At 46.6% G+C, this 23,886-nt stretch overlaps 1 protein-coding gene across 1 annotated transcript in view; it reads left to right on the top strand.

The window, feature by feature from the left end:
- GALNT17 (polypeptide N-acetylgalactosaminyltransferase 17) overlaps window positions 1-23,886 on the top strand; it is a 223,481-nt gene that overhangs the window by 40,528 nt on the left and 159,067 nt on the right. Inside the window, exon 2 of the mRNA XM_059829352.1 lies at window positions 18,099-18,282. Within this exon, the coding sequence (XP_059685335.1) occupies window positions 18,099-18,282 (184 nt within the window). The remainder of the gene's footprint in view (window positions 1-18,098; window positions 18,283-23,886) is intronic.

Here is a 23,886-nt window from a genome sequence, read left to right as displayed (position 1 = left end):
GAAACTGCAAAAGATAAAAGCAGATTTGGTGAAATTCTGTTTAGTCCCTGCAGTCTAACCAACCCAGTAATCAAACCCCATACAGTTTACCAGCCTTGAATACAGCGTAGTTTGCGATTACCACCTTTTTTTGTTTGGCACTAGCACACAGAGCCCTCAGTCCAGGGTCAGATCCCTCCTGAGGCACGGACCGAGGGTGATAAATTTGTACTGATTAACATCTTCTTCCTTGGAGTCTTGCAGTCACCTTAAATATATTGCATTTATTGTTGTTGTCATTAGTTATTTGTACCTAGGTAGTGTTTAGGAAACCCAGTTGTGTATCAAGATCTCGTTGAGTTAGGCTCAGTACAAATACACAATAAAACGACACGCTGCTCCACAGACCTTACAGTTAATGACTTAACTAATTACTCTCATTAATCTGTGCAAAAATTGGAGAATTTGCCCTGAGACCTTTTGAAAAATTAGTAAACATATATTGTCCTTTTTTCTGTCAGATGCTCTCATCCGGAGGTTTTTATCTCTGCCCTTGATTGTACGTTTTGTGTTCAAGGAACGTGTGGATGTGGCACTGCGGGACATGGTTTAGTAGCCATGGTGGTGTTGGGTTGATGGTTGGACTTGATGATCTTACAGGTCTTTTCCAACTGTAGTGATTCTGTGATATGGGAGCACAAGAATAGCCATGCCGGGACGTCAAAGTGTGGTCAACAATGTCCGTTTAGCCCTTATTTACTCAAAGTACCTCTCGTGTCCGCTTCCCTCCTGAGCCAGGGAGTGGGCTGGTATTGAGCAGTGCGCGGTGGTTTCTCTTTGGACTCGCAGGGAATCGGCACTTGTTGGCTGATGGGAGGGTCAGGGTTATTATGGGGGGGGGAGGGTGGAGCATGTTGGCCTTGTAGCATGTGTGCTGTTTCTCTCTTTCCAAAGGCTTGGTCCGGCAATGATTGGTTTTTGAGGCTGGTCTAGTTGAAATGAGCACCACATTTCTTACAAGAGTGCATGTATTGAAAGTACGACAAATTATTTGGCCTGAAGGACGTGATACTGTCTTCTAAATGTATCCTCTCAGGAACCTGACCTTTTAAAAGGATTTTTCTGTTGTTCTTTGTTTGTTTTAGCAAGTTGCTTTCTAGTAGCTCAACCTACATGTGCCTTTCTTGCCAGCCCCATAACTATAGCCGGTTTGGAGCTGAAGCCTCGAGCAACACAATTCTATCTATTATTTTTGCGCTGTATTTTTGTGTGTCTGATTCCCCCTTTCCCTTCCCCGCCGGCATAGATCGTTAAGCATCTGCATGCACATGCGAAGAAGAAGCCTGGTTCAAACTGCTACTTACCTGCCTGCGACCAAAATTAGGTTTGTACCTTCAAGAAGTGATGACAGGTACAAGTAGGTAAGGGGGGGTGATGTGTCACAGAGAAAACTTTTCCTGCGTCTGAAATGAGATTCAGTAAGAATTCAGCTCCAAATGGTAGTGACCCTCAGCAATCAGTCGGTTTTGGATAAAAAGGAATCTGTCTTAAGGCTTACTGAAGTAAGGTGAAGGACTCCCATGAAGTCAGACCGCTATGAAGCCGTTAGCAGCTTAGGTTCACTGGTTCAGATACTTGTTTTAATCTGTAGAAGGCGGCATGGAGAGTAATTGCTGATATTGCAGTGCCTTCAGGTGCTGTCATGCAGGTTGCAAGCCGCCTGCCCTTCCACCCAGGGGTTGCGGCTTTGGTTTGTGAGGCGCATAACTTACTTTTACTTATGCAAATTAATCTAATGGCTTGCTTTTACGGTCACACGGGGCCCAGCAAGGTGCCAGCAGTGTGTCAGGTTCACAGGTTCTTTCTGCGTTTCCTCCAGGGAAAGCTGTCACAGAGTTACGAAGTTAAACTCCAAATTTCAGATTTAAAAGTCCTGCAGTCTTTGTTCCAAGCCCAAGTGCCCACCTGAATTGCAGATTGATCCTAGATCAGCACCAGCCTCTGAGCATGTTTAGCTCATTAGTTTGGGGTCTGGATTTCTGATGGTAGCATCTTCCCATCAATAATTTGAAAACTGAGTAAGAGCGTACCCAGAGGAATCCATCCTGAGCAACCTGACGTTACGCTCAGCACGGTTACATAGAATAAAAGGGTTTTGGTACCCAGGGTTGTCTGCTGGTAAACTCACGTGGCAGATTCAAGCGAGAAGGATCAGTTTTGAGGCGTGCCAGGTAGGGTTTGTGGGCGGGGGTCCGGGGCCGTGGTCTGGAAAGCCGCTTGACCGGGGAGGTGCAGGGAGGACCGTGAGGGCAGGGTTATCGTAGCAGTGCCTGGTGCTCAAAGTGGAAGCGGAGCCGTGAACTTCTGGCGTGATGGGAAACTTGACGCTGGAAAAGCAGCACTGAAGAGCAAGTGCTTGAAATACTTTACTCTTCCACATTCCACTTTGAGAGCGTGTACTGTGAACTAAAAATTTAAGCCCAAGAGACGAGTTGGGGGAGCGGGTCACCGCTCTCCCTGCCTTTCCTTGCTTCCTGCTCAGCATTTCTTATTCTCTTTGAATTGTAGATCCAAGTTGCTCTAGGGTGTTGTCAAAAGGTGATATGTCCCTAATAAGTAAACATGGAGAAATGAAGGTAATGCTTTTGGTTTTTTCTCTTGACCCGCATCCGAAGCGGGAGCTGTGTTTTGCTCATAAATAAATAATTTCCCAAAGGAGAATGTGGTCTCTGCAAACTCCGAGTGTGTGGGAGGCTTTGTCATGGCAAGCAGGAAGGAAAAAAGTGGCAGATCCTGGAAGGACGTCTTTGGAAAGAGTGGGGAAAAGAAACGATCCCCTTTAGCCCTCCTGTGAGCCAGGGGAGAGTGTCGCCCTGTCCTGCTAGAGGAGGGTGTCCCCACTTTAGGTCCTCAGCTCCCTTTGTTTAACCCGAGCTCCTGCTAAGGTCTGATTTTCATTCTCTGCTGAAAGCACTGGATTTGTAATCGTTTTGGGGATTGTAAAGCGATACCCTCCTTTTCTGAAAAGAGAATCTTTTTTTAGGGCATCTTTTCTAGAGCATCTCCAGGACCTGCTTGAGCAGTGAAGGGTTGGGCTCAGCATTTGGCAGCTTGACGTCTGCCGCGGCTGCGTTTTCCACTGGGAATCTGATTCCCTGGTAAACGTGACCCGGAAAGGCAAGGAGCTGCTAAATGAGGTTGGTGACCCACGGTATCGTACAACAACCCTTTTCCCCCCCTCTTAAGTCCTTTAATCTGCTTAAGGGTGAAGAGGGCAGGCTTTGCGAGGTGGGTGTTAATTGCGTTTCTCCCTAGATAGGTGGAAGAGCGAGAGGAAGATATAACGCACTGTTTGAGTGGTTGCAAAATACTTCCCAAATTGCTTCAGATGATGAATTTGGGGATTAATTAAAATATAGCCTTAACAACTTCTCTTTCTCCCTGCATGTCTAGAACAAGCAATGGCAAGGCATTTAAATTTTTCCTTTTTAACTGTAAGTATCAACACAAAAAGAACAGTCGATTGCTGGATGCTGGGGAGCTGCAGGGTTACTCATTAGCACAGTTTTATGGGTGAGTTCATTTATTTCACAGGAACCTGGGTGGGAGTCTCTGGCCTGATCTTGGCTCCTCCAGGGCAGGATCCGGCCCTGACGTGGCACAAGGTGTGTGGTCCTGGGGACAGGAGGTGGCTGGAGGGGGGCAAGGGCTGAAGCGTTCAAGGGTTGGGGTGTAGGAGGGAGACTGCCCTGGTCAGCAGGGGCTTTAAGGGATGGAAATAGGGTGAAGGTAGGATGGAGAGATGGAAGAAGAAAGTACGCGTGCTAGAGGGCTGGGAGGGTGGGAGAGGAAATGGAGATGAGGATTGCGTCTGCGTGGGACGTCGTGGCACTACGTGGAAAACGTGGCAGTCCCTCCCAGAGAGGAGGTTTGGCAAAGGGGCCACATTTTGTAAGACTCCCTATTTTCTGCTTGGGGACCAGAAGGCAACGCGGCAAGCGTGCACTGTCCTGATGTTGCTGGCGCCGGACTCGTCCATGGGGCCTGTGGGAATCGCTGCCGCGGGGCAGGAGGCTTATGGAGGCTGCTCCACGGACACACCGCACGCCTCAGTGCTTGCTGCACCTCTGGGGGCTTCTTGTCATCATTTCAATCGAATGCGTCGCTCTCAAAAACAGACTGCAAACGCTCCGCTTCTGCAAAAACCAAGCAGTTGAAGCTGGTGCACTGCACTGATCTGATCCTTCAAAAACAGCCCTGTAAGCTGGGGTTGGCTCCTGGAGAGAGGTGGTGAAGGCACAGGTGCCGTGCAATCAGTGCTCAGGCGTTGCTCGCCATGGGGTGCCGGTCCCTCATGAGGGAGGCTTCTGGAGGAAGCCACCCTGCCATGGTGGCCTGTCCCGAGTCAAGCGCCGCACCCCTTGGAGCAGACTGTCTTCTGAAGGATTCCCTTTAGGATTTGAGCAGCTTTTACTGCTGTAATGTAGCCCAGATTGTTGTTCTGGAGGCAGTAAACTCTTCAATTTCATAGGGACTCGGATTCTGTCTCTAAACAATGATCTTTTCTGGCTAAGTCACCTTGGACAAATTATTTTCTGTGTTTGACCATCTAGAAGAGGACTGAGGTATGTTTTCTCTTGTGTTCTCTTGGGGCACCAAACACAATGGGACTGAGACCCTGTTGTACCCTGTTGTACCAAGTGTTTTACGAAAAGAACAAGGACAGTCCTGCTTCAGGTAGCTTAGAAATCTGAGTCAGACATTTAGCTCCCTCTCAGGAGTGCTTTGAGCACTAATTATGTTTTTAAAGCACTTAGTGCCTATCATCAGAAGCTCTCTATAGAAACACAAAGTTAAATAGTCACAGATCTGTGGCCTCTTAGGAATTGTTCCCGGTTCTGTACAGCGTAACCATTCATAAATTTGCATTGACTGTAGAGAGCAAGCTCCATTTCTCCTTCCTTGAGACGCCTGTCTGACAAAGCATTTAAGCTTATGCTTTACTTAAACACCTGAATAGTTTCACTGAGTTCAGTCACTTGGGTTTGGTAGCAAAGCACATCACAGAATCACTAAGGTTGGAAAAGACCTGTAAGGTCATCAAGTCCAACCACCAACCCAACCCCACCATGCCCACTAAACCATGTCCCGCAGTGCCACGTCCACACGTTCCTTGAACCCCTCCAGGGATGGTGACTCCACCACCTCCCTGGGCAGCCTCTTACAGTGCTTCACCGCTCTCTCAGTACAGACATTTTTCCTAATATCCAGCCTGAACCTCCCCTGGTGCAACTTGAGGCCATTTCCTCTTGTCCTGTTGCTAGTCACCTGGGAGAAGAGAACTTAAACAAAGCTCTGCCTTCACTGTATAGAGACTAAGACATGCTAGAGCAAGTCCAGGTTTTTATTGAAGAGGTACCTATTGTGTTCATACGTTCACTACAATAATACATATATTACATAAAACACCTTGGATCCATTAATAGTGGGTGTTCTTGGAGAATGCAGATGTGTACGAGAATAAAGGCATCGCAGCAGAGAATATTTCTCTCTGATGACCAAATTAGCACCTTTATTTCTGTCCTTAGATGTTGCAAGTCATGGTGTGTCACCCCTATGACCTATTTGCAAAGCCCAAACAGATGGGAAGAAATTTGAAGAGCAAAAATGCTCTCTGGGGTGTCCTGTATGTCCGAGAGCACTGAATGCACACCAGTAAACGAACAACAAATTGGCTCGGTCGCTGAGTGGGAATAGCATCTGAGCACAGCCAGAACAAGTATTATAAAAGAAATTAAATGCACTAAGCAAAACCCTGTAAAATAGACTTTCTTGACCTTAAAAAAGTAAGTAGTAAGTTCACAGCTCAGTAAAACGCAATTAGCAGGAAGAAGCATGTACACACTTGGCTGAAGATGCACGTTTTAACTCTGCGTTTCTCTTTCTGCAGCTCTGTAAACGTAAGAATTACACGTTGGCTTCAAGATGTTCTTTCTTCCTTTGGGAAAGCCCATTGTGGGCAATGTCATCCCTTCTCTAATACGTTGGTCTTTAAAGAATAGCTTAATGAGCTGATTTAGGGATAGCCCAGGGAGGGATAATATGGATCAAAGGGGCCCCTGTAGAGAAACTTGGAAGCGCGCTGAGGACTCCTCTGAAAAGTGGTATTTCTCAGGGTACAGTCCCACATGCCTTTTTTTCCCCACCGATTCCCAACTTTTTGGCGTGTTGTCTCAGTGATGTGGGTACTCTGCTTGGGGCCAGGGGGTTAAAAACACCACCCATGCTTGCCTCCTTCCCCCAGTCTTCGGGAGCGGGAACTATGGGAGGAAGAGGAGGGAGCTCCTTGCTTGGCCTCGTCAGCCTCCGTAAGGTTTTTACAGCCTGACCTGGTGCAGCAGTTTGGTGACCGTCTCCAGTTTTCTGCCCTTTTCCTGTTCCCTGGCTCCCGGCGGCTCTGCGGGGGAGATGCCCTGCGCGTGGGGCTGACGCAGTTTGCGTGCTGAACGTGTAACCTATCGTGTAACCAGAAAATCCAAAATGCAGTAGCCAGTGTTGCGTTTATGGTGTCTGTGCTAAAGCGTGGTATTTCTTCATTTCCTTTCGTACCAAACGGCAGCTTTTTTTTTTCCCCCTTTCCAACAGGCTAATCTATAGAGAGAGGAAATGTTTTACAAAACAGAAAAAACCAACACGCATTAAAAGAAACCGCAAACCCTAACAGCTTGTTGTAGAAACACGATCTGGAAATAACAGATTCCTTGTGAAAACAAAAGTGCAAAATATTATTTTCGACCTTTGAATGGGGTTTAAAAAAAGTTGGCTTGTGCGTTTGCGGGTTCTGTTCTTTTTCTGTTTCCGTACTTGTTCCTGTGGCTCTGCTCCGGTGCCCGGGGGTAGTCCTGTCCCACTGCAGGTGTTACTCTGGTCGCAGTTCCTCTGGGGACAAGGTGGATTTAAGAAATTCTTGTCCCTCCACCTTTGGCTGTGTGGTCCTGTGCTGGCACTGCAGCTCGGCACCTCTGTGGTGTGCCCAAGCAGCAGCTCTGCCTGGATGCAAAAGGGTTGTGATGGAGGTGGGAACGGACGGCGTTACCTGAAGAAGTTAAATTTTACACTGGAGCATGGAAGCAGCAATGTGGAGTCACACAAAAGGTTCGTCTGACCCTGGGTTTCTGACGGTGGCTGGTAGGAGTGACTACCTGGGGATGCATAGTTTGCAGAATGGCCCCGCAAATCACTGCATCAGCATAAATGAGAGGAGTGATGTTTTGCTGCTGATGGCAGAAGAGTTTGGGAACTTCTTAAACTGCCTGTACTACAGAAGATGTTATAATGAGCAATGCACCCTGATTTTCTTTCGTGCTTTCTGATGCTTGGGTTGGGTCTCAAAATAAATGAGGAGACCTCAGTGCAGAATCACAGAATCATGGAATGGGTTGGGTTGGAAGGGACCTTTAAAGATCATCTAGTTCCAGCGGTTGCTCAAAGCCCCATCCACCCTGACCATGAACAATTCCAGCAACGGGGCGTCTCTAACTTCTCTGGGCAAAAGAGCTGCTCTTGCTGTCTGTGCTGCTCCTGCCATCTTCTCTGAGCAGGTCTTGCACATCGCCATGTATCCTGCCAGACTGATTTCCAGGCAGCTCAAATAGGAAAGCCAGGTAGTTTGTACTTGCTTGAATTGCAATCCACCTTCTAAAAATAAAGCTGCAGACAACTGCTTAATTCATCACCCAAACGGGTGCATGGCTGACCAGTGCAAATGTGCAAGGTTGTGTTTACCCTTGGCCTTTCTCATTCGGGCTCCTGCGTCCTGAGGTATCCGATAGGCACAGAGTCAGTCAGCGTGTGTCGGAGTAGCTTGGGTGCTTCAGCAAAGTTTGTCAAGTGCAGAGCTAGCACTTGGGTGTTTGCCGAATCAATACACCATTGGGTGCATGGACCAAGGACCTTGTCTGTCTTATCACAGAGTCATTATGGTTGGAAAAGACCTGTGAGATCATCAAGTCCAACCATCACCCCAACCCCACCTTGCCCACTAAACCATGTCCCACAGTGCCACGTTCACACGTTCCTTGAACCCCTCCAGGGATGGTGACTCCACCACCTCCCTGGGCAGCCTGTTCCAACTGATCTTTGAATTTACTGGAACAGTATCAGATTTTTAATGTGAAGTCCTGCTATGGTTTATGTTATATTGCATTGGTAGGCTGCTAATGCAGACTCTTCTTGTGATACTTCATCAGGTTTCAGATAGCTGTATGTTAACTTGTAGCAGATGTGTTGCTGGACAAAGCTTTTAGTGTTGCTCTCTAACCTTGCTGCTGCCAGCATGAAGAGAAGCTGTGATATCTCGCTCCCGTACAGAGAATTTGCCTCTCACAGAGCATCCGTAGTAGCAGCTGTGTGCCTCGTGTCGTGGAGCCTCAGCAGGTAACCCCCAGATTTATGGCTCATGGTGGGGCAACCATCCCTGCTTACCTCCTACTAGTCTGCTCTTAAGAGGGGAAAAAGGCAAAAACAGGTCCAGAGGGAGAAGCCTGGGGAGGATTTTGTCTGCAGCCACTTGAGTGACCAACGGTGGAGAGAAAGGGTCCTCGAAATAACTTGAACGCAGATTGCTGATGCTAGAGCGTCTCGCCGAGAAGGTGGTTTTAAGCCATACAAATCTGGTCGTATCGCTTCTGAATCAAGCCGGCGGGTCCCAGGCTGCTGTGCTGTGCTGGGGGGGGGACTTGCTGGGCTGTGCTGGGCGTGTGTTCTCACTCTAATTAACTCTTATTACTTGTGTCCGGTGTGTTGGGTGCTCTTCTATCGATTTCCCCATCCCCTCTCTAACTGAGAGCATTCGTGGCTTTCTTACTGCGACCTGGGCACGACAGTTCTTCGTGATAGTTTATGCCAATTAAAATAACAGTGAGAAGATTGCTTCAGACTGTTCTAAACACTTTGTGGAAATATGTTGCTGTCTGTTGGTGGGGAAACGGTTCTGCCTGCATCCCAGTAAGATTGAATCCTTGAAAGCAGGCCTTAGGCAGGGCTTAATAAAGTGAGCTCTCTGGAGCTCTTCAGCATCTTGAACGTGAGCACAGTGTGCCAGGAGTCAGACATCTCACTAAATGATCTTAGCGATGTTTTTGACCCTGCTTTTCTTTTTTGTTATACATTGTGATCTACTACTTTTTGCCTTCCTCCCGCCCCTTCTCCTCCAGTAAATAACACAGATATTTCCAGGATATGATGGTCCCATACGTTAGTCAGAGATATAAATTTGTATTTGTGTCGTCACGTGCAAGCGAGATTGCTACAACATTCTTTTCTTTGCCTCTTCTGCAGATACACTTCATCCATCCCCCCTTGCAGATAGAGCCAAGACTGTTATCTGGATTTGAGAGTCAGCTGCTGGTGCTGCATGTGTCACTCCATTACTTGGCAACTGCCTCAAAGATATCGATGCCTTGCCTGCAAAATATATATCCTTTCTTACAACGCATGTATCTTGCGCCTGCTGATGTCATGGTGTGACTTATTGCAGCATATTTCATCCCCAAAAGCACTATGAACTGCATACCAGTCACGGGAGTCCCTTTTCCTACAGCGGATACTGGGATGCTTTGGGGTGCAAACACCAGCTGCTGAGCACCGTGCGCAGCGGGGTGGGAGGCGAAGGTGGGAAGAGCCCGGGAAAGCCACGTCCATTTGAAACCGTAGACCGTGCTGAGGGCAGCGGAGTGTAACTGGTCATTTTGGGATAAACTTTTAATGACCGTAAGCAATTGGCCTCTGTGTTTGAGTTTTTCTCATTTGAAAGGGGGAGCTCCCAGCAGCAGGGCATCTCCCGGGGTGGATATGTCGGCACAAGCTTGGGAAGAGCGTTGCTCTAATTAAATTGCCAGGAACGCTTCGCACGTGTCCAGGGTTTTCCTTGGGATAGAAATCACCTTGAGGCTTGTCTTTTGTATCCGAACAAGGTACTGATGCGTAAGTCTCCCCTGGAAGCACTGCCTGTTCTCCCTGCTGAGCCGCAGAGAGCTTTTCCTAGCCAGGTCTCTATGGTTTTCTGACTCTAAACCAGTTCTGTTGCTAAGTCCTGCCTTTTTTTTCGACAAGTTATTTTAAAACCGTGAAGCAGAATCATAGACGCTAGTATCTTCAGACTTCCAGGGAGCATGGATCTATATCCAAGCCCTTCCACTAGTCCCAGGTTTTAGAATCAACTAAACCATTCCTCTGAACTAAACAGCCTCAGCCAGTTGAAGGATTTCTGTTATTTTGTGCCTGAGGCGAATCTTGATTGGGAAATTATCGTTTGCAACTAGCACTCGGTAGCGTAGTGGCCTGAACAGGGTGAGAATGGCTTTGAAATTCTCCTGGGGAGTATATTCTCCTTGCAGCGGGTGCTGATCCTGCCTCTGGCTTTGAAGGAAATTTCTCCATGTTTCCATTTCCGTATAGACAAGAAAACTACAATTCTGAATATGTGCGTGTATGGACGTATAGATGTGTATAAATGTATATTTATGTTAAAATATTTCAAACGAGACATCCAACTCTGTGCAGTCTAACTGCGCTCTCTTCCCCCATCCTTTGCGTAGAGTACGAGGTGGGGGGAAACCTTGACGTTGTCTGACCGGTCCCGTAATGACGTAATCGCAGCTGTACTTAAATGATTCTTGGTACGGATGTTCGTCTGATCTCTCCTTGAATGCATTTAATAGTGAGGAGCTGTGCCTGTGCTGGGCAGCCTGTTTTGGTGCTTGCCTGGCTGGGCTGCTGGAAAATGTACCCGATTCTCGCACACCCACCTGGCACAATTATTTAGGTGAAAACTTAATGGTCTGTTGGCCAAATTCGTTTTAGTGAGAATTATTCCAATAATTTTACAGACACGGGAGCTTTATTAGAGATGAAATACGGTGGATTACAGATAAAATACGCTATATTTTCAGTTAGTCTGCGCCTGGCTAAAATCCCTGCTTGCCAAGCCTGGGCCCAGCAGCATTCCTCTGCTGCTTTTTTTTGAGTTCCCATTTGTCATTCAGCGTGAAGCCAGAGGTTTGAAATTTTCTTGAAACCACCTTTCGTCAGTCATCATGTTTGTGTTTATCTCTGCGGTAAACCAACAAATCATTTGCATGGCCAAGGACAGCAGACAACTCTGTCAGATCCTTGCAGCTGAAAGAGATGTTCGGATGTGCTAAAAGACAGCTCGCTGGAAAAGGACTGTCCGAATAGAAGGTGATAGCATTGATCCTTTAGCAAGGGGGATTTGTCGGAAGCCTGCTGCAGCATTTGATTTTGGGGATGTACTTGGCTTTTGATAAGTGGTCAGCCCTGGGAAAAACATGTACCTAGCACGTACACTGAATAAAATTGTATAGGGTTCAGGGGAATATTGATTTATTTTTTTTTTTCCCGCTCAACTCTAGTATTTAAATTCATTTTTTAAAATTTGCATTGGGTATTTTTTTGCCCAAGAAAGTGATTTCTTATCTTCTAATCCCTTTACTACTACTTTGGGTTTCCTTTGCAAGAGTACAAGGATGCTTCGGGGAGGGAGCAAGAGCAAAGGACGCCGACAGAGCCAGTTGTATTTGGTACTCCCTGAACAATTTCCATAGCCCTTTAACAGCGCGTGGTTGCATGTTACGTAGGTGTAACCTACAGTCAGAGGAACTTGCGTTATTTAGTCTAATGAACAAAACGTCTGAGCAAAAACTGGGTAAAAATTGTGTAAAAACTGCTGCAGGGAGAAAAAAGAAAATCCCAGGTCTCGGGTTCCACCAAAGCTGCAAAAGAAAATCGGTGCCTCTTAGTCTGCCAATTACCCGTATGGTTAATGAGTCCTCCCTTTAATCGTCTGTATTTGCAGACATCAGCAGGACAACACTAAAAACTTCAGCAGTTTTCTGTAATTTCTAGCATTACCTATGACATTTTGCCCTCTGGTACCTATTCTAGTTTCTCATAAAATACTTCTGAAAGCCTATCCGCTGTATCCTCCCTTTCCGTCTTCACCGAGAGGTCACGCAGAGGCAATATCCGCAGGGTAACACGCGGCACATACGAGGCCGTTTACCTCATCGTTTTTGCATTTTTTCCCCGAGTCAGAAACTTCTTGCTAGCGTCCGAATCTCTGGCTGAAGGGAGGCCAGGAGCACGCGTCCCTCGGAGAGCTATTTGGGCTGGAAGGTCCATGGCGCTTAGCGTAGTAAGAGCTGTACCTCTTAAAGACGTGTGCTTGAATTTTCTCTTTATGCTTCCCTTATTTTTCGGTACCATTTCAGTATTATTTATGTCTTCTTGAGGAGGACTTCATGTTCCTCTTTCCAATAGGAATGGGCCTTTCAATCTGAGCTATACGAACTCTGTAACTCGTGCGTCAGGATGCTGTAAACAAACAAGGAAGGATGCAACTAAAAAAATCTGCTTTTCTCCAAAATCTTTCCTATAGTATTTTCTCTGGTTCTTTTCCCTCCGCCACCCTCAGCGTTAAGGCTCAGGACCCGTGTTTCTCAGAAATGCTTTCCAGTTTCAGATACTCTTCCCTCTTCCCCAGCTTTCTTAATGAAAGAAGTTTCCTCGGCTAAGGTTTGCGTCGGTAGGGTTAATGCTTCCTTCGTCTAGGCTGCAGGGGAGCAAAAAGCTTTTCCAACACGCCGGCTGCCTGGGGAGCCTGTTTGGCTGGGTGCTTTATAAATGAAGGCTGTGCATCCCATTATACTGTATTTTACCAAAGGTTTTCTCTACCCTGGAAAACTCCCATCTCCTTATGAAATATATTGCCTGTTTAAGGAGAGAATAATATGTTTACTATAACTGTACTCAGTCTAGGCATGATTTTGCTGTAGAGATGAAATTTTTATATCACCTTGAAGAAAACCAACTCTTTGTCAGTCCCCAGGGAATCCGATGTCTGGCCGTTTCAGCAGGAGTGGCTCAGATCCTAGCAGCTCTAAGTGGTGTCTTTTTTTCCTTCTATTCCTGCAGTATAAGAGCAATATACTCCTTTTGTCCCGAAGTTCAGATAGTTTAGGAGATTCTGAAAAAAAAAAAAATCCTTTTTTCCTTTCTCAGGTACTTGTTGGGTGAATGTGGCTTAAGGATGAATGAAGCTCACAACTGTTCAGAGCTCTGATCTACACTAAGCATCTAATCTTGATGCAGCCCATTACCATCTCATGAGCTTGCAAAATTCACTAGGGAGTGAATTCACTCCAAAGACCAAGCTTTTTATCGCTATAGACAGGCCGGAGCAGGCATCGGGAGAGACTTTTTGGCAGCGGGTCAGCACTTCTGCTTTGGTGCCTGCCCAGAATGACAAAGGATCCGGTCTGGGACTTGGGAATGGTTTTGACTCTTTACTTTTTCAGCCTAGTTCTTCAAGGAAAGAAGCTGATGGGATCATGTTCTTGCTCTTTCTTGCGCGTGGTGTCTCTGTGTGTAATTTCTGTCTTTTCCGGGCCAATTTCAAGCAGGTTTGGCAAAGCGCTAGAGGTTTTCAAAGGGTGAAGATGCTGCAAGCATGTGCTAGTAAGAGGCTACAGCAGAAGGCAGTGCTGGAAACCAGCCCTAGATGATTGTGTATGGGGAACAATGGGCTTTGGAGGCGACATTCCCTTTCTGCTCCTGCGTCACCGGAGGCACTTAATCATTCGTTTGCAGCGTTATGCCGTTTGAACATGAGATGAGAGATCGCTTGTCTTTGGAGACCCGAATGGCGTTTCCATGCGGGCTGTGAAGGGCAAACAGAAAATGAAGGAGGGTGGATGTGCTACCTCCAGAAACCTGCAGCCTGTAGCTCTCGGCTCCTGATGCGGGCCAGGGCCCCGCTGCAGTGACGGTGGTGTAAGCAGGGACTGACAAAGGCGATTCAGAGATCAGGTGAGCCCTTACTTAGGCTTGGGAAGCATGTGGGAGTCTCTCTGCACCCAGATGTGGGTTAACACAAAGCCCTGGGAGCTCCCTGCCGAGAAGGAGCTTTCCGTGGCTTCCTGCCCGGCTGAAGGAACCACACGGGCTAGGCTGAGGATAATTTCGGAAGTTAGAGCAAAGGTCTCTGAAGCTCACAGAAATGCACCCTTCTTTGCGCAGTCCTAAAATGGGGCAAATAAAAGCAAATGAATGAATGGATTGGCTGGATGAGGGTCTGCTGTAACCACTGGTTTTCAGTCCTGCCTCTCCTTTCAGCCAGTTGGAAGCAAATTTCTTCCTCTTCTGTTTGTACCTGTTGGGCCCCTGACTACAAGAAGGACATTGAGGTGCTGGAGCGTGTCCAGAGAAGGGCGACGAAGCTGGTGAGGGGTCTGGAGCACAAGTCTGATGAGGAGCGGCTGAGGGAGCTGGGGGTGTTCAGTCTGGAGAAGAGGAGGCTGAGGGGAGACCTCATCGCTCTCTACAACTACCTGAAAGGGGGTTGTGGGGAGGTGGGTGTTGGTCTCTTCTCCCAAGTGACAAGTGACAGGACAAGAGGAAATGGCCTCAAGTTGTGCCAGGGGAGGTTCAGGCTGGATATTAGGAAAAATGTCTTTCCTGAGAGAGTGGTGAAGCACTGGAAGAGGCTGCCCAGGGAGGTGGTGGAGTCACCATCCCTGGAGGGGTTCAAGGAACGTGTGGACGTGGCACGGCGGGACATGGTTTAGTGGGCATGGTGGGGTTGGGTTGATGGTTGGACTTGATGATCTTACAGGTCTTTTCCAACCTTAATGATTCCATGATGTGAATTATCTTTCTTGCCAAACTTTGGTTGAATCTTGCTTCGAAGTGCCGTACACCAAAGTGACATCCCAGCTGCACAGAAGAACCCTTCTGACAGCCCAAACTGGAGGATGAAATGTTTAACCAGCACAGAGACAGACACAGAGATCCTCCCTGTCACATCGCACCTGGGAATACTCGTCTTTGTGACTGTCCCTGCGGGTGTCTTTGCTATCCTGGGTGGCGTTGAAAGAGGGGGTGATAGTCTCACGGTAGTGCCCTGCCCAGCACATATGAATCGATCACCTTAGTTGATTCTTTTGGTTAAATGATGTGGATTTGTCTGTACTTACTGAGACAGGTTTTATAGTAGTAGAAGGACTGAGAAGTTCGTATGCAGAAATAAGGGAATATACTTAGTGAGGAGAGAGAAATGTATGCTGGCGGGGGTGTGTGTGTGTGCATCTAGTTGTCATGATTATGGTCTTGGAATAAAGCAGTTAATGGCATTACAGGATCATCAGTCAAAGCTGCTGAATATAAAGTCATGTCTTGGTATTTCTCTGGTGCCTGTGCAGTCAACAGAGAGGCTTCATTGTGCCAGGACCTTCTTCGTGCCTTGTCACAGCGGAGCCCGCTGCCTTGCAGCAGCTGAGGGCGTGGGGGGGCAGATGGGTCCATGTTGGCTTTGCCCATGTCTTGACTGTATTTTGGGAGAGGTGGAGTGTGCGCCATCCCTGTGCATATCTTTATTCTGTAATAAAAGCACAGATGGGCAAGTAAGGAAGGTGTCCTTGTGCTCTCCAGCAGCTCCCACCCTGCTCTCCCCAGTCTGCATCGCTGGTGGATGAGGATGGAAGGTTTGGCTGTAGAATACACCCAGCCTGCAGTTTTGGTGCAGCCAGCTGAATTCCTTGGCAGAGATGTCCTTGCTCCCGGCATCTCCTACTGCTGCTAACAGCAGCTCAGGTCCACCAGGCTGAGCAATGTGGAAAAGGCTGGTGTAGCTAGTCCCTGTGGTGGTTGGTGTTTTGAACACGGCGAGCTAGATTCCTCGCCTCTAATTTCAGATATTTTACCGAGATGCTGTAGTCGGGAGCCTAGTTACCTTAGTAAAGACAGAGGTAAGCATCTCTGGAGACTGACTCAGATCTCGTGGCGGATGAATTAACCTTGGAGAGATGAGTCTTTCCCTGCTGACTTCAAGTGCAGAGCTCTGGGAGAAGTGCTGCCTTTGAGTTAAACAATTGTAACCTGTTGATAGTAACCTGAGCTTGTGGGTTTTTTAAGCCTGCTTTAAACAGAGCAAGGTGCTGTGATGTTAGCGGTTCTGCTGTCCCACTGAGTGGGAATCCCAGGTGCCACTGCCCAGCGCCAAAGCCCTCCGTCCACGGAGCCACTGCCAGCCCTAACCCAGCTCAGAAAGTTCCCACTTCTCTTCAGCCCTTCTTACAGATGTGTAGATTCAAAGCACTGATAGCAAAAGCATTGGGGAAGTGAGAACTGTGTTGAAGTGAATGCAGAAAAGCAAAATCAAGCTTTAAAAGCAAACGGGTAGATCCTGAGGATACCTGTAGTAGAAGGGTGAGCATGCTACATGCTGTGGAAGGACTTCACAGCTCTGTGTTACAGTCTTGCTGGCCAAGAACTAGCATTGATAGTAAGAATTTCGTACAGGTTTTGGTGGAAACATTTCAACGGGAAGGTGAAGAAGGAGGAATTAAAATTGTAAACTGAATTTCTGTTAGAATGTGTCTGTTACAGTGGTAAAACCCTCAGCTGATGAACTGAGGAAGCTGTTTTTTCTTTTTGGTGTAACAAGAAGCATGATCTAGGGTACCCTGAGGCAATGTACGTATCTACAGCTGCACTGTTCCTCAGTAGAAAGATCTGGTTTTGATGAAGAAACAGACATTTTGAGAAGAATTGTCTCTTTGTGAGAATATTTTTTTTTTATATATACACTGTTTTAATTCTGTTGGAGTCTGTGTCTGAAATGAAATTGGTATCTCTTCTCTTTGTAAGCAAGCTGAACCATGTCCCTCCAGCCATTTGGGGTTAGGAAGTTCACGACGTGATCTGCTGGCCTTCTGCAGGCCAGAAAGTTTCACCTTTCCCGGCTTTCTTGACTTACTCCTCTGGCTGTTGCTGAGCCCAGAGATGGGGAAAAAGCAGCTTGGATATCTAATCCATCCCCACGTCACAGCCAGCTGTTCCCTGCAGTTGATTTGTTATTGTTGTCCTCGGATAAAATCTAATCAAACCCCGTGCGGTCAGAGGGACTCCATCACCTCTCAGAAGCTCCCTAGCAGGGAAGGCTGTTTAGAGGTTCCTTGTCAGAAGGAATAACAATAATAATAATTTCTATTCAAGTGCTTCAAACCGTGATTTACATTCATAGGCAATTTTTTTTAACTGCCTCATAACACTACTGTTTGAGGAAAAAAAAGCGTTTAAATCCGTGTCTTGTCGGTCGGGGTGGCAGTGTTTTGTCCAGGGCAATGGAAATCCGTGGTAGTTTTGGGACCTGGACCACGCTCGTCGTGAAGCCCTGTGCATAGCCTCAAGGTTATCGTCCCTTCAAAAGCGTCAGTGGTGACGACAGTCTGTTCTGCTCTCAGCGTCAGGGCTCTGCCATTCAAACCAAGGGGAATATACCCGGGTGTCTTTATTTAAAACAAAATCATCCATCAACTTTTTTTTTTTGATTCTGACAAAAAGAAGAGTGTGAGGCTCTGCTAATGAAAAATACTAAAATTCCAGGTGTCCTGGATAATAAATAATAACATGACTGTGAACTTGGCTTCCCACAATCGCCACTGAATCATCAATATAGCTCTTTTTGTGCAGCTCGTTTTGAACTTTGCCTGTTTCCGTCAGCTATGCAGATATAAATAAATAATTCCGCTTGATAAAGGTCTGGGAATGCTATACTTTAAAAGATATGAAAGCTTTGAGGGGAAATTGTTTTTAAATCCATAACATTTGTATGCTGTTCGCTGTTCATACTGAGCAAAAATTCATTCAACTGGCAGTTAACCAACCCTATTTTATTCTTATTCTGTGTTCAACGTGTCCTTCTCCTGGGGACATCTAACCTTATATGTAATTGCCTCTCTGAGAGTGGGAAGGAGGCCTAAATAACCTTCCTAACAACTAAATAAATGCACAGATCCTTGGGACAGGTTATCAGTTGGATGTGGTGGCAGAGCTGTCGGGAACGGTGTGCCTGAGCCGTGAAGAATTTCAAGACTTGAATCATTTTCCTTCTAGCATTGGGCCACAGAACTAGAAGTCGAAATGTTTTCAGAAACCCAAACCAAAACACCCTGCATTTTTCAGATTATTTTTGTTTCTTTGATAGCTTGCAAATAACAGTGATGAGTTTTAACAGTGATGGTGGTTTTTTTTCTCTCGAGGTCTGTCCAAGTCACTTGGTCTCATTGAAGGCTATGGTGGACGTGGTAAAGGTGGGCTTCCAGCCACCCTGTCCCCTGAGGAGGAGGAGAAGGCAAAGGGACCACATGAGAAATACGGCTACAATTCCTACCTCAGTGAGAAAATTTCACTGGATCGTTCCATACCAGATTATCGTCCAACCAAGTAAGTACCAGTTGCTCCATGAAAGAGTGCACGTGTTTAGGCATTACCTGAGAGCCAGGAGTGATGGTTGCTTTCATATTCTCGTGTGATACTGGTCACTCTTCCCTCCTTACTGTTCACAGGGCCATGCTCAGTAATGAGCAACCGGTGTAGTTTCGCTGAAACTGAGATAGTTCATAAAGATTATTTATCAGGGGAAAAACCATGAGTTTCTTCCCACTCTTCTCTCTCTCGCTTTTTATTTTCCTAAAGCAGTACATTATTTCAGGTGGTAGTAATGAGGTCAGAAGCTCACGTCTGCTTTTGTCAGCGAAGGGCTGTTCCCTGAGCTATTGGCCTTTGGGGTTTATTACCCTGTGCAAAGACTCTCCCTTTCTCCTCCCTTGTCAGCTCCTTCGTGTCCCTGCAAGATCCCCGGATCTCTCCGGCTGCCCTTGCACTCCTCCCAGTGCAGTCCTCCTCCTGGGATGCTGCTGCGGGATCTCCTGGCGATCTTTAAGCAGCCCGGAGAGGTTTAACCCTTTGCCACGGTGGTGGCAGGAGAAAAGGCTTAAAATATCAGTCAGAAAGAGTGACACCTCTGTGCAGGCACCTCTGAAGGGAGCCCGGTGGCTCAGGTAGCAATACCCTTTCTCCACTATTTTTTCCAGAATGACCTTTTAAGATGATGGTGATGATGATGTTTACTTGCTAAGTACCACAGAAGAACAGACTTAAATGAGATGCCAAAGCATTTTGTTAAGAGTGTGAGAAGAGACACGCTGTAAGTTTAGCTTTATGAAAGTCAATTTTAGATATGGCTAGCAGAGTGTTCCTCAAAATGGGAAAGTGTCAATTTGTCCAGGCCTGGAGTGAAAGGGGGTTGTGGGGAGGTGGGTGTTGGTCTCTTCTCCCAAGTGACGAGTGACAGGACAAGAGGAAATGGCCTCAAGTTGTGCCAGGGGAGGTTCAGGCTGGATATTAGGAAAAATGTCTTTCCTGAGAGAGTGGTGAGACACTGGAATAAACTGCCCAGGGAGGTGGTGGAGTCACCATCGCTGGAGGTGTTCAAGGAGCGTGTGGACGTGGCACTGCGGGACATGGTTTAGTGGGCATGGTGGGGTTGGGTTGATGGTTGGACTTGATGATCTTACAGGTCTTTTCCAACCTTAATGATTCTGTGAAATACCTGATAAAATATAATGAGCTGAGGGAGATTTAGATTCTGAAAGATACGTGTCCAATGCCTGTGTCGTTAGGACAGTGACATAGCCATTGCTTGGCATCTGCAAACCATTGAAAATCATGCAGCAAGGGGATGCAGCTACATGTCTCCAGCGTACTGGCAAATTGTTAAGGATGTGAGAGCGTGGAGAGCTTTTGTTCCTTCACTTCTCTGCATGCTGCATGAATTTCAAGCAGCCACTCAGAGTTTCCAAGGCTGTCAACCACTGACAACAGAAATATTCGGATGAGTTTTCAAAGGAACAGAGGCCCAGCCTCCAATTCTGCTGGTACGGTTCATCTGGACAAAATGAATTGCAGGTACAAATTGCACCTTTGGCTATACGATATGCAAATCCCACTACAATGACAAATCCTTGAAGTGAGACCTTCTCTAGCAGTTACCTGAGCCTGAGCTGCTTATTTTCATTTCTCATCCAGAACTCTGACTTCTAGCAGAGCCAGCGTTACTTTGTGAGAATTAATTTGAGAAGTAGTGTTTTTGCAGATCTTGGGGGGAAGAAGAGGATTAATTCTGACATTTTTAGGTTTGTGTTGTACTCTTCCTCAGTGCCCCCATCCGTCATTTCATGGGAGGGTGGTGGAGAGAACAGAGCAGACACAGCAATTTATTAAATATACATAATTTTGGAGCTGGGCTAATACTTTGGAGAGAATTTGTGAGTACTGACTGCAGCTGCATAACTTAGTGTCTTTTAGCTATGTAAGGACTTCAGGAGTGTGTTTTGGTTATTGCTGTTTTTTTTTTCTTTTCTAGGGATCAATTGTAAGAGTGCAATTGGTCTGGTTAAGAAATAGGCTTGAATTTGCTGGAGGATTTGAAAAGTTTCAGCTTTTGCTACTTCTGCCTTCAAGATCCATTCGCTATTTTGTGCATGCAATTTTATGGCTGATTTTATGAAGGGTTTAATACAAACTATTTCCTGGTCTCTGATTAAAATAGATTCAAGTCAAAAGAAATTAGCCTAAATGGTTTTGAAATTGCAGCATTAGTGGGGAAAAACTGTTGAAAACCCTCCGGCTGATAAGTATTACAAAGCATGTATTAGTTTTAAATATAATAGTGAAGCCTGCTTGGTTCGACTAAAGTCTGTTCGGCATCCGGAATGCCAATGGACACGGACCGGTCCTAGCAGCGGCTGTCGCTTGTGTGTTCTTTCCTTCTAATATTCTCTTTTTTTAAAGAAAGAGATTAAGGTGATCAAGTGTCACTCTCCTGAGCGCTGATCTCTTAGTCCTTTCCCTGCCCCCTTTGTGACTGTGGCCGAAGTGAAGGGGAGCAAGGGGAGTTTAGGGGAAATTTGGCACGTTTTGCAATCCTTCTGTATTTAGACTCCCTGCGCCTCGTGCTCAGCAGCATCACTGAGGGTTCAGAGATGCCGGTGTCCCTGCCCGGAGTGATTTGCAGGCAGATGTTGGCAATGAGGAGGCATCATGAGTCCCTGCCCACAGGCAACAGAAAGGATAGAGGCGAGTTTCCCTGGAGAAAGTGGCCCAAGAGGCGTTGGATACAGGATGGCGCTTAGGAGAAGGTAAGGTCTTTCCCAGGGCCAGGAGCGGCAGAGTCCCTTGCTTGTCCTGATTTGGGGAGTTGTGGTGTTTCTTTTTTGGCAGTTTGGATTATCACCTTGGTTTTGGTTATAAAATGCAGTTTATTTGAGAGATTTTCTTTTCTTTTCTTAAAAGCTGAGGCTTCTTACCTAGGCTGGAAGGTAGAAAGTCTACCCTGCTGTTCACCGCTCGAGCAGTATTGGGCTTTACACTGGACTGATTCCCAAAAAAGTACTGCTGACCCTATGGATACACGAAATACGTGTGTGCTACTGATACCATAAGGGAGCTGTGCCTGTAAGACCTTAGTCTTGAGCTTACTAGTACCGGCGTTTCTGATCCTGGCCTTCTGCTGAGTAGGAAAGGTTGTGTTGGGCGTGCAATGCAGTGTGCTTTTAGAGCGCATCAGACAGTGGTATTACATTTTGGATGACCGAGAAAGCTGCTGCTTTGGCTAAAAAAAGGGAGGACTAGTATTTTGGTGCAAGGGACCTTATTTCAAGTCTTGCTGTGGAACAGCGGGGTAATGAGATAGGCATAGGCAACACATTTCTATCTTGCTTGATTAGTTTTTTGGACTTCAAGATGAGATTTCTGCGTGTTCTGGAAAACAATTACTGCTTCTAGATTGCAAGTACCCAAGGTGCTGCCTGCAGGCTGCAGGACTTCTACACAAATCTCCAAAAAAATGAGGTGGAGAGATTTTCTTCAATTTTCTGCAAAATCTGTGAAGGACAAGGCTGGTCTGTGAGTTTTATTGTTGATCCATTCGCAGCATTTTCTGCTTGCCTATGAAGGGGAGGGGGTTTAAGAAGACGTGTTGTTTTCTTTATTGAACGTGAAGCGTATTTACATGGGATCCTAGGGGCTGCTGACATTCCCCACTTTGATACTAGATTTTATGCACCTCTATTTTGTTTTGTGATGTATGATTTAATGGAAACCCCTCCTACGTGTAGTGGGAAAATAAAAATTGCTGTGTTAGATCAGTCTGCCTGTCCATTTTATCCAGTATCTAATCTCTGATAGTGGAATTAGCAGATGCTTCAGGTTGAAGAAATTGTATTAAGGAAAACTATGAAATAATCTGCCCATCTGGTACGTTCCGTCTTCTCTATTCTCTCTTTTCAATCCTATCTAATATAAATGTGGAGTTCTCATTATCTCTTTAAAAGTCTGTTCCTTTCTGGAATCCTGCTAAGCTCTGGTTCAGTGGCATTTTATGGCATTATGGGATTAAGGAGTAGATTTAAGAAAAATAATACCCACAATTGTTAAGACTATTGAATCATTGGGTGAAGATGATATATTCCTGCTGCTGCGAATCTCTCAACAGCTGTTCTCGTGCAGGCAAGCTTCAAGGTATTAAAGTGAAGAGGAGAAGCGGTGTAAGTGATAAACAACTTCCACAGCTTGATTTTTCAGAGGTTTTGAGGGCTTCCTAGCCAGGAGACCCTACCCCCTCCTCCTGCCTGCCTTGTGGGTCCTGCGTGTGGGTCAGGCAAAGCGTAGAAAAACGTTGGCGTTGTGTATGGGGAGCTCCATCTGCTTTACTGTTTTTGCAGCATGCGCCTGGCAAAAGGTTTGCATTTGCTAGCTGGACCGCACGGCCTTAGGGCCGTGTCCTTGGAAGAGCTATACCATCACCTGGAAGCCCTTGCTGAAGATTAAACAGTTACATATCACTGACTTGATTTTAATTCTTCCCAGTGGCGTCTTTGGGGGTTGAGTCAGAGTCATTACACTCAAGTGTCTCAAGTGGCTGAATCACCCGATTATTTCTGTAGCTGCCTGCCTTGGGAGCCTGGAGCAACTGGGCTTTTTAGCACCATCTGGCTTTGGCTGGTTTTATTACCAGAGATTTCTGTGTAGCAGCTAGTTGAAAGTCTTTCTTTGGGATATAGTGGAAAAGACAGAGTTCTAGAAAAGACTTTGGGTAGTTCTTTGAAAACCTAGTTAACTAAGTACTAAGTCCATTCTTGTTTTTATTTTTTCAGAGAATCACGGTATCATTAAGGTTAGAAAAGACCTGTAAGATCATCAAGTCCAACCATCACCCCAACCCCACCATGCCCACTAAACCATGTCCCGCAGTGCCACGTCCACACGTTCCTTGAACCCCTCCAGGGATGGTGGCTCCACCACCTCCCTGGGCAGCCTCTTCCAGTGCTTCACCACCCTCTCAGGAAAGACATTTTTCCTAATATCCAGCCTGAATCTCCCCTGGTGCAACTTGAGGCCATTTCCTCTTGTTCTATCAAGAATGAGATAAGTTCTATCACTTGTATTTCAAGTGGTCTGTGTGTGCCCCTTGGGGACTCTTGGCATGTACATACGGGGTGCTAGAACATATTCTGGGGTGGAGGGAGCAAGCTGGGGTGGGAGGCACTGCTGCCTTTGAGGTCTCTCCCCACCCCTGGAGAGCCCCTTGCCTTCTGCCATGGGGGTACCTTTGGGTCTCAGCCTCCATTCGGGTTACTGGGGTGTTGCAGGGCCAAAGAATTGGATTTTGGTGCTGTCATCAAAACTGAATACATCTTTGGAAAGCTGTGAGTGTGGATGCGACTTAGATTCATCAGGACTGTCCAGGACGATGGGCCTTGGAGACCTGTAATTCAGTCTCCGGCCTATGAGACCACACCTGCCTTCACATCTCTCTCGTGCTGGACCCAAGACGTTATTGTCCTGTGCTGGACGCTGGCCGTATCTGCTCTCAGTGGCTTCCCCTGCAGACTCCAAGACTGGCAATGTTTTGTGCCGTGAGGCTCAACCTGTGCCCTGTGCTTGGCTCTGATGGGGCTCGGGAAAATCTCTGTAGGTTTCATGTGC

Source organism: Gavia stellata, chromosome 25 (genome assembly GCF_030936135.1).
Source record: "Gavia stellata isolate bGavSte3 chromosome 25, bGavSte3.hap2, whole genome shotgun sequence".
NCBI classification, from domain to species: Eukaryota; Metazoa; Chordata; class Aves; order Gaviiformes; family Gaviidae; genus Gavia; species Gavia stellata.
Note: the sequence above shows the minus strand (reverse complement) of the source record. Positions and strands in the feature narration are given on the sequence as shown.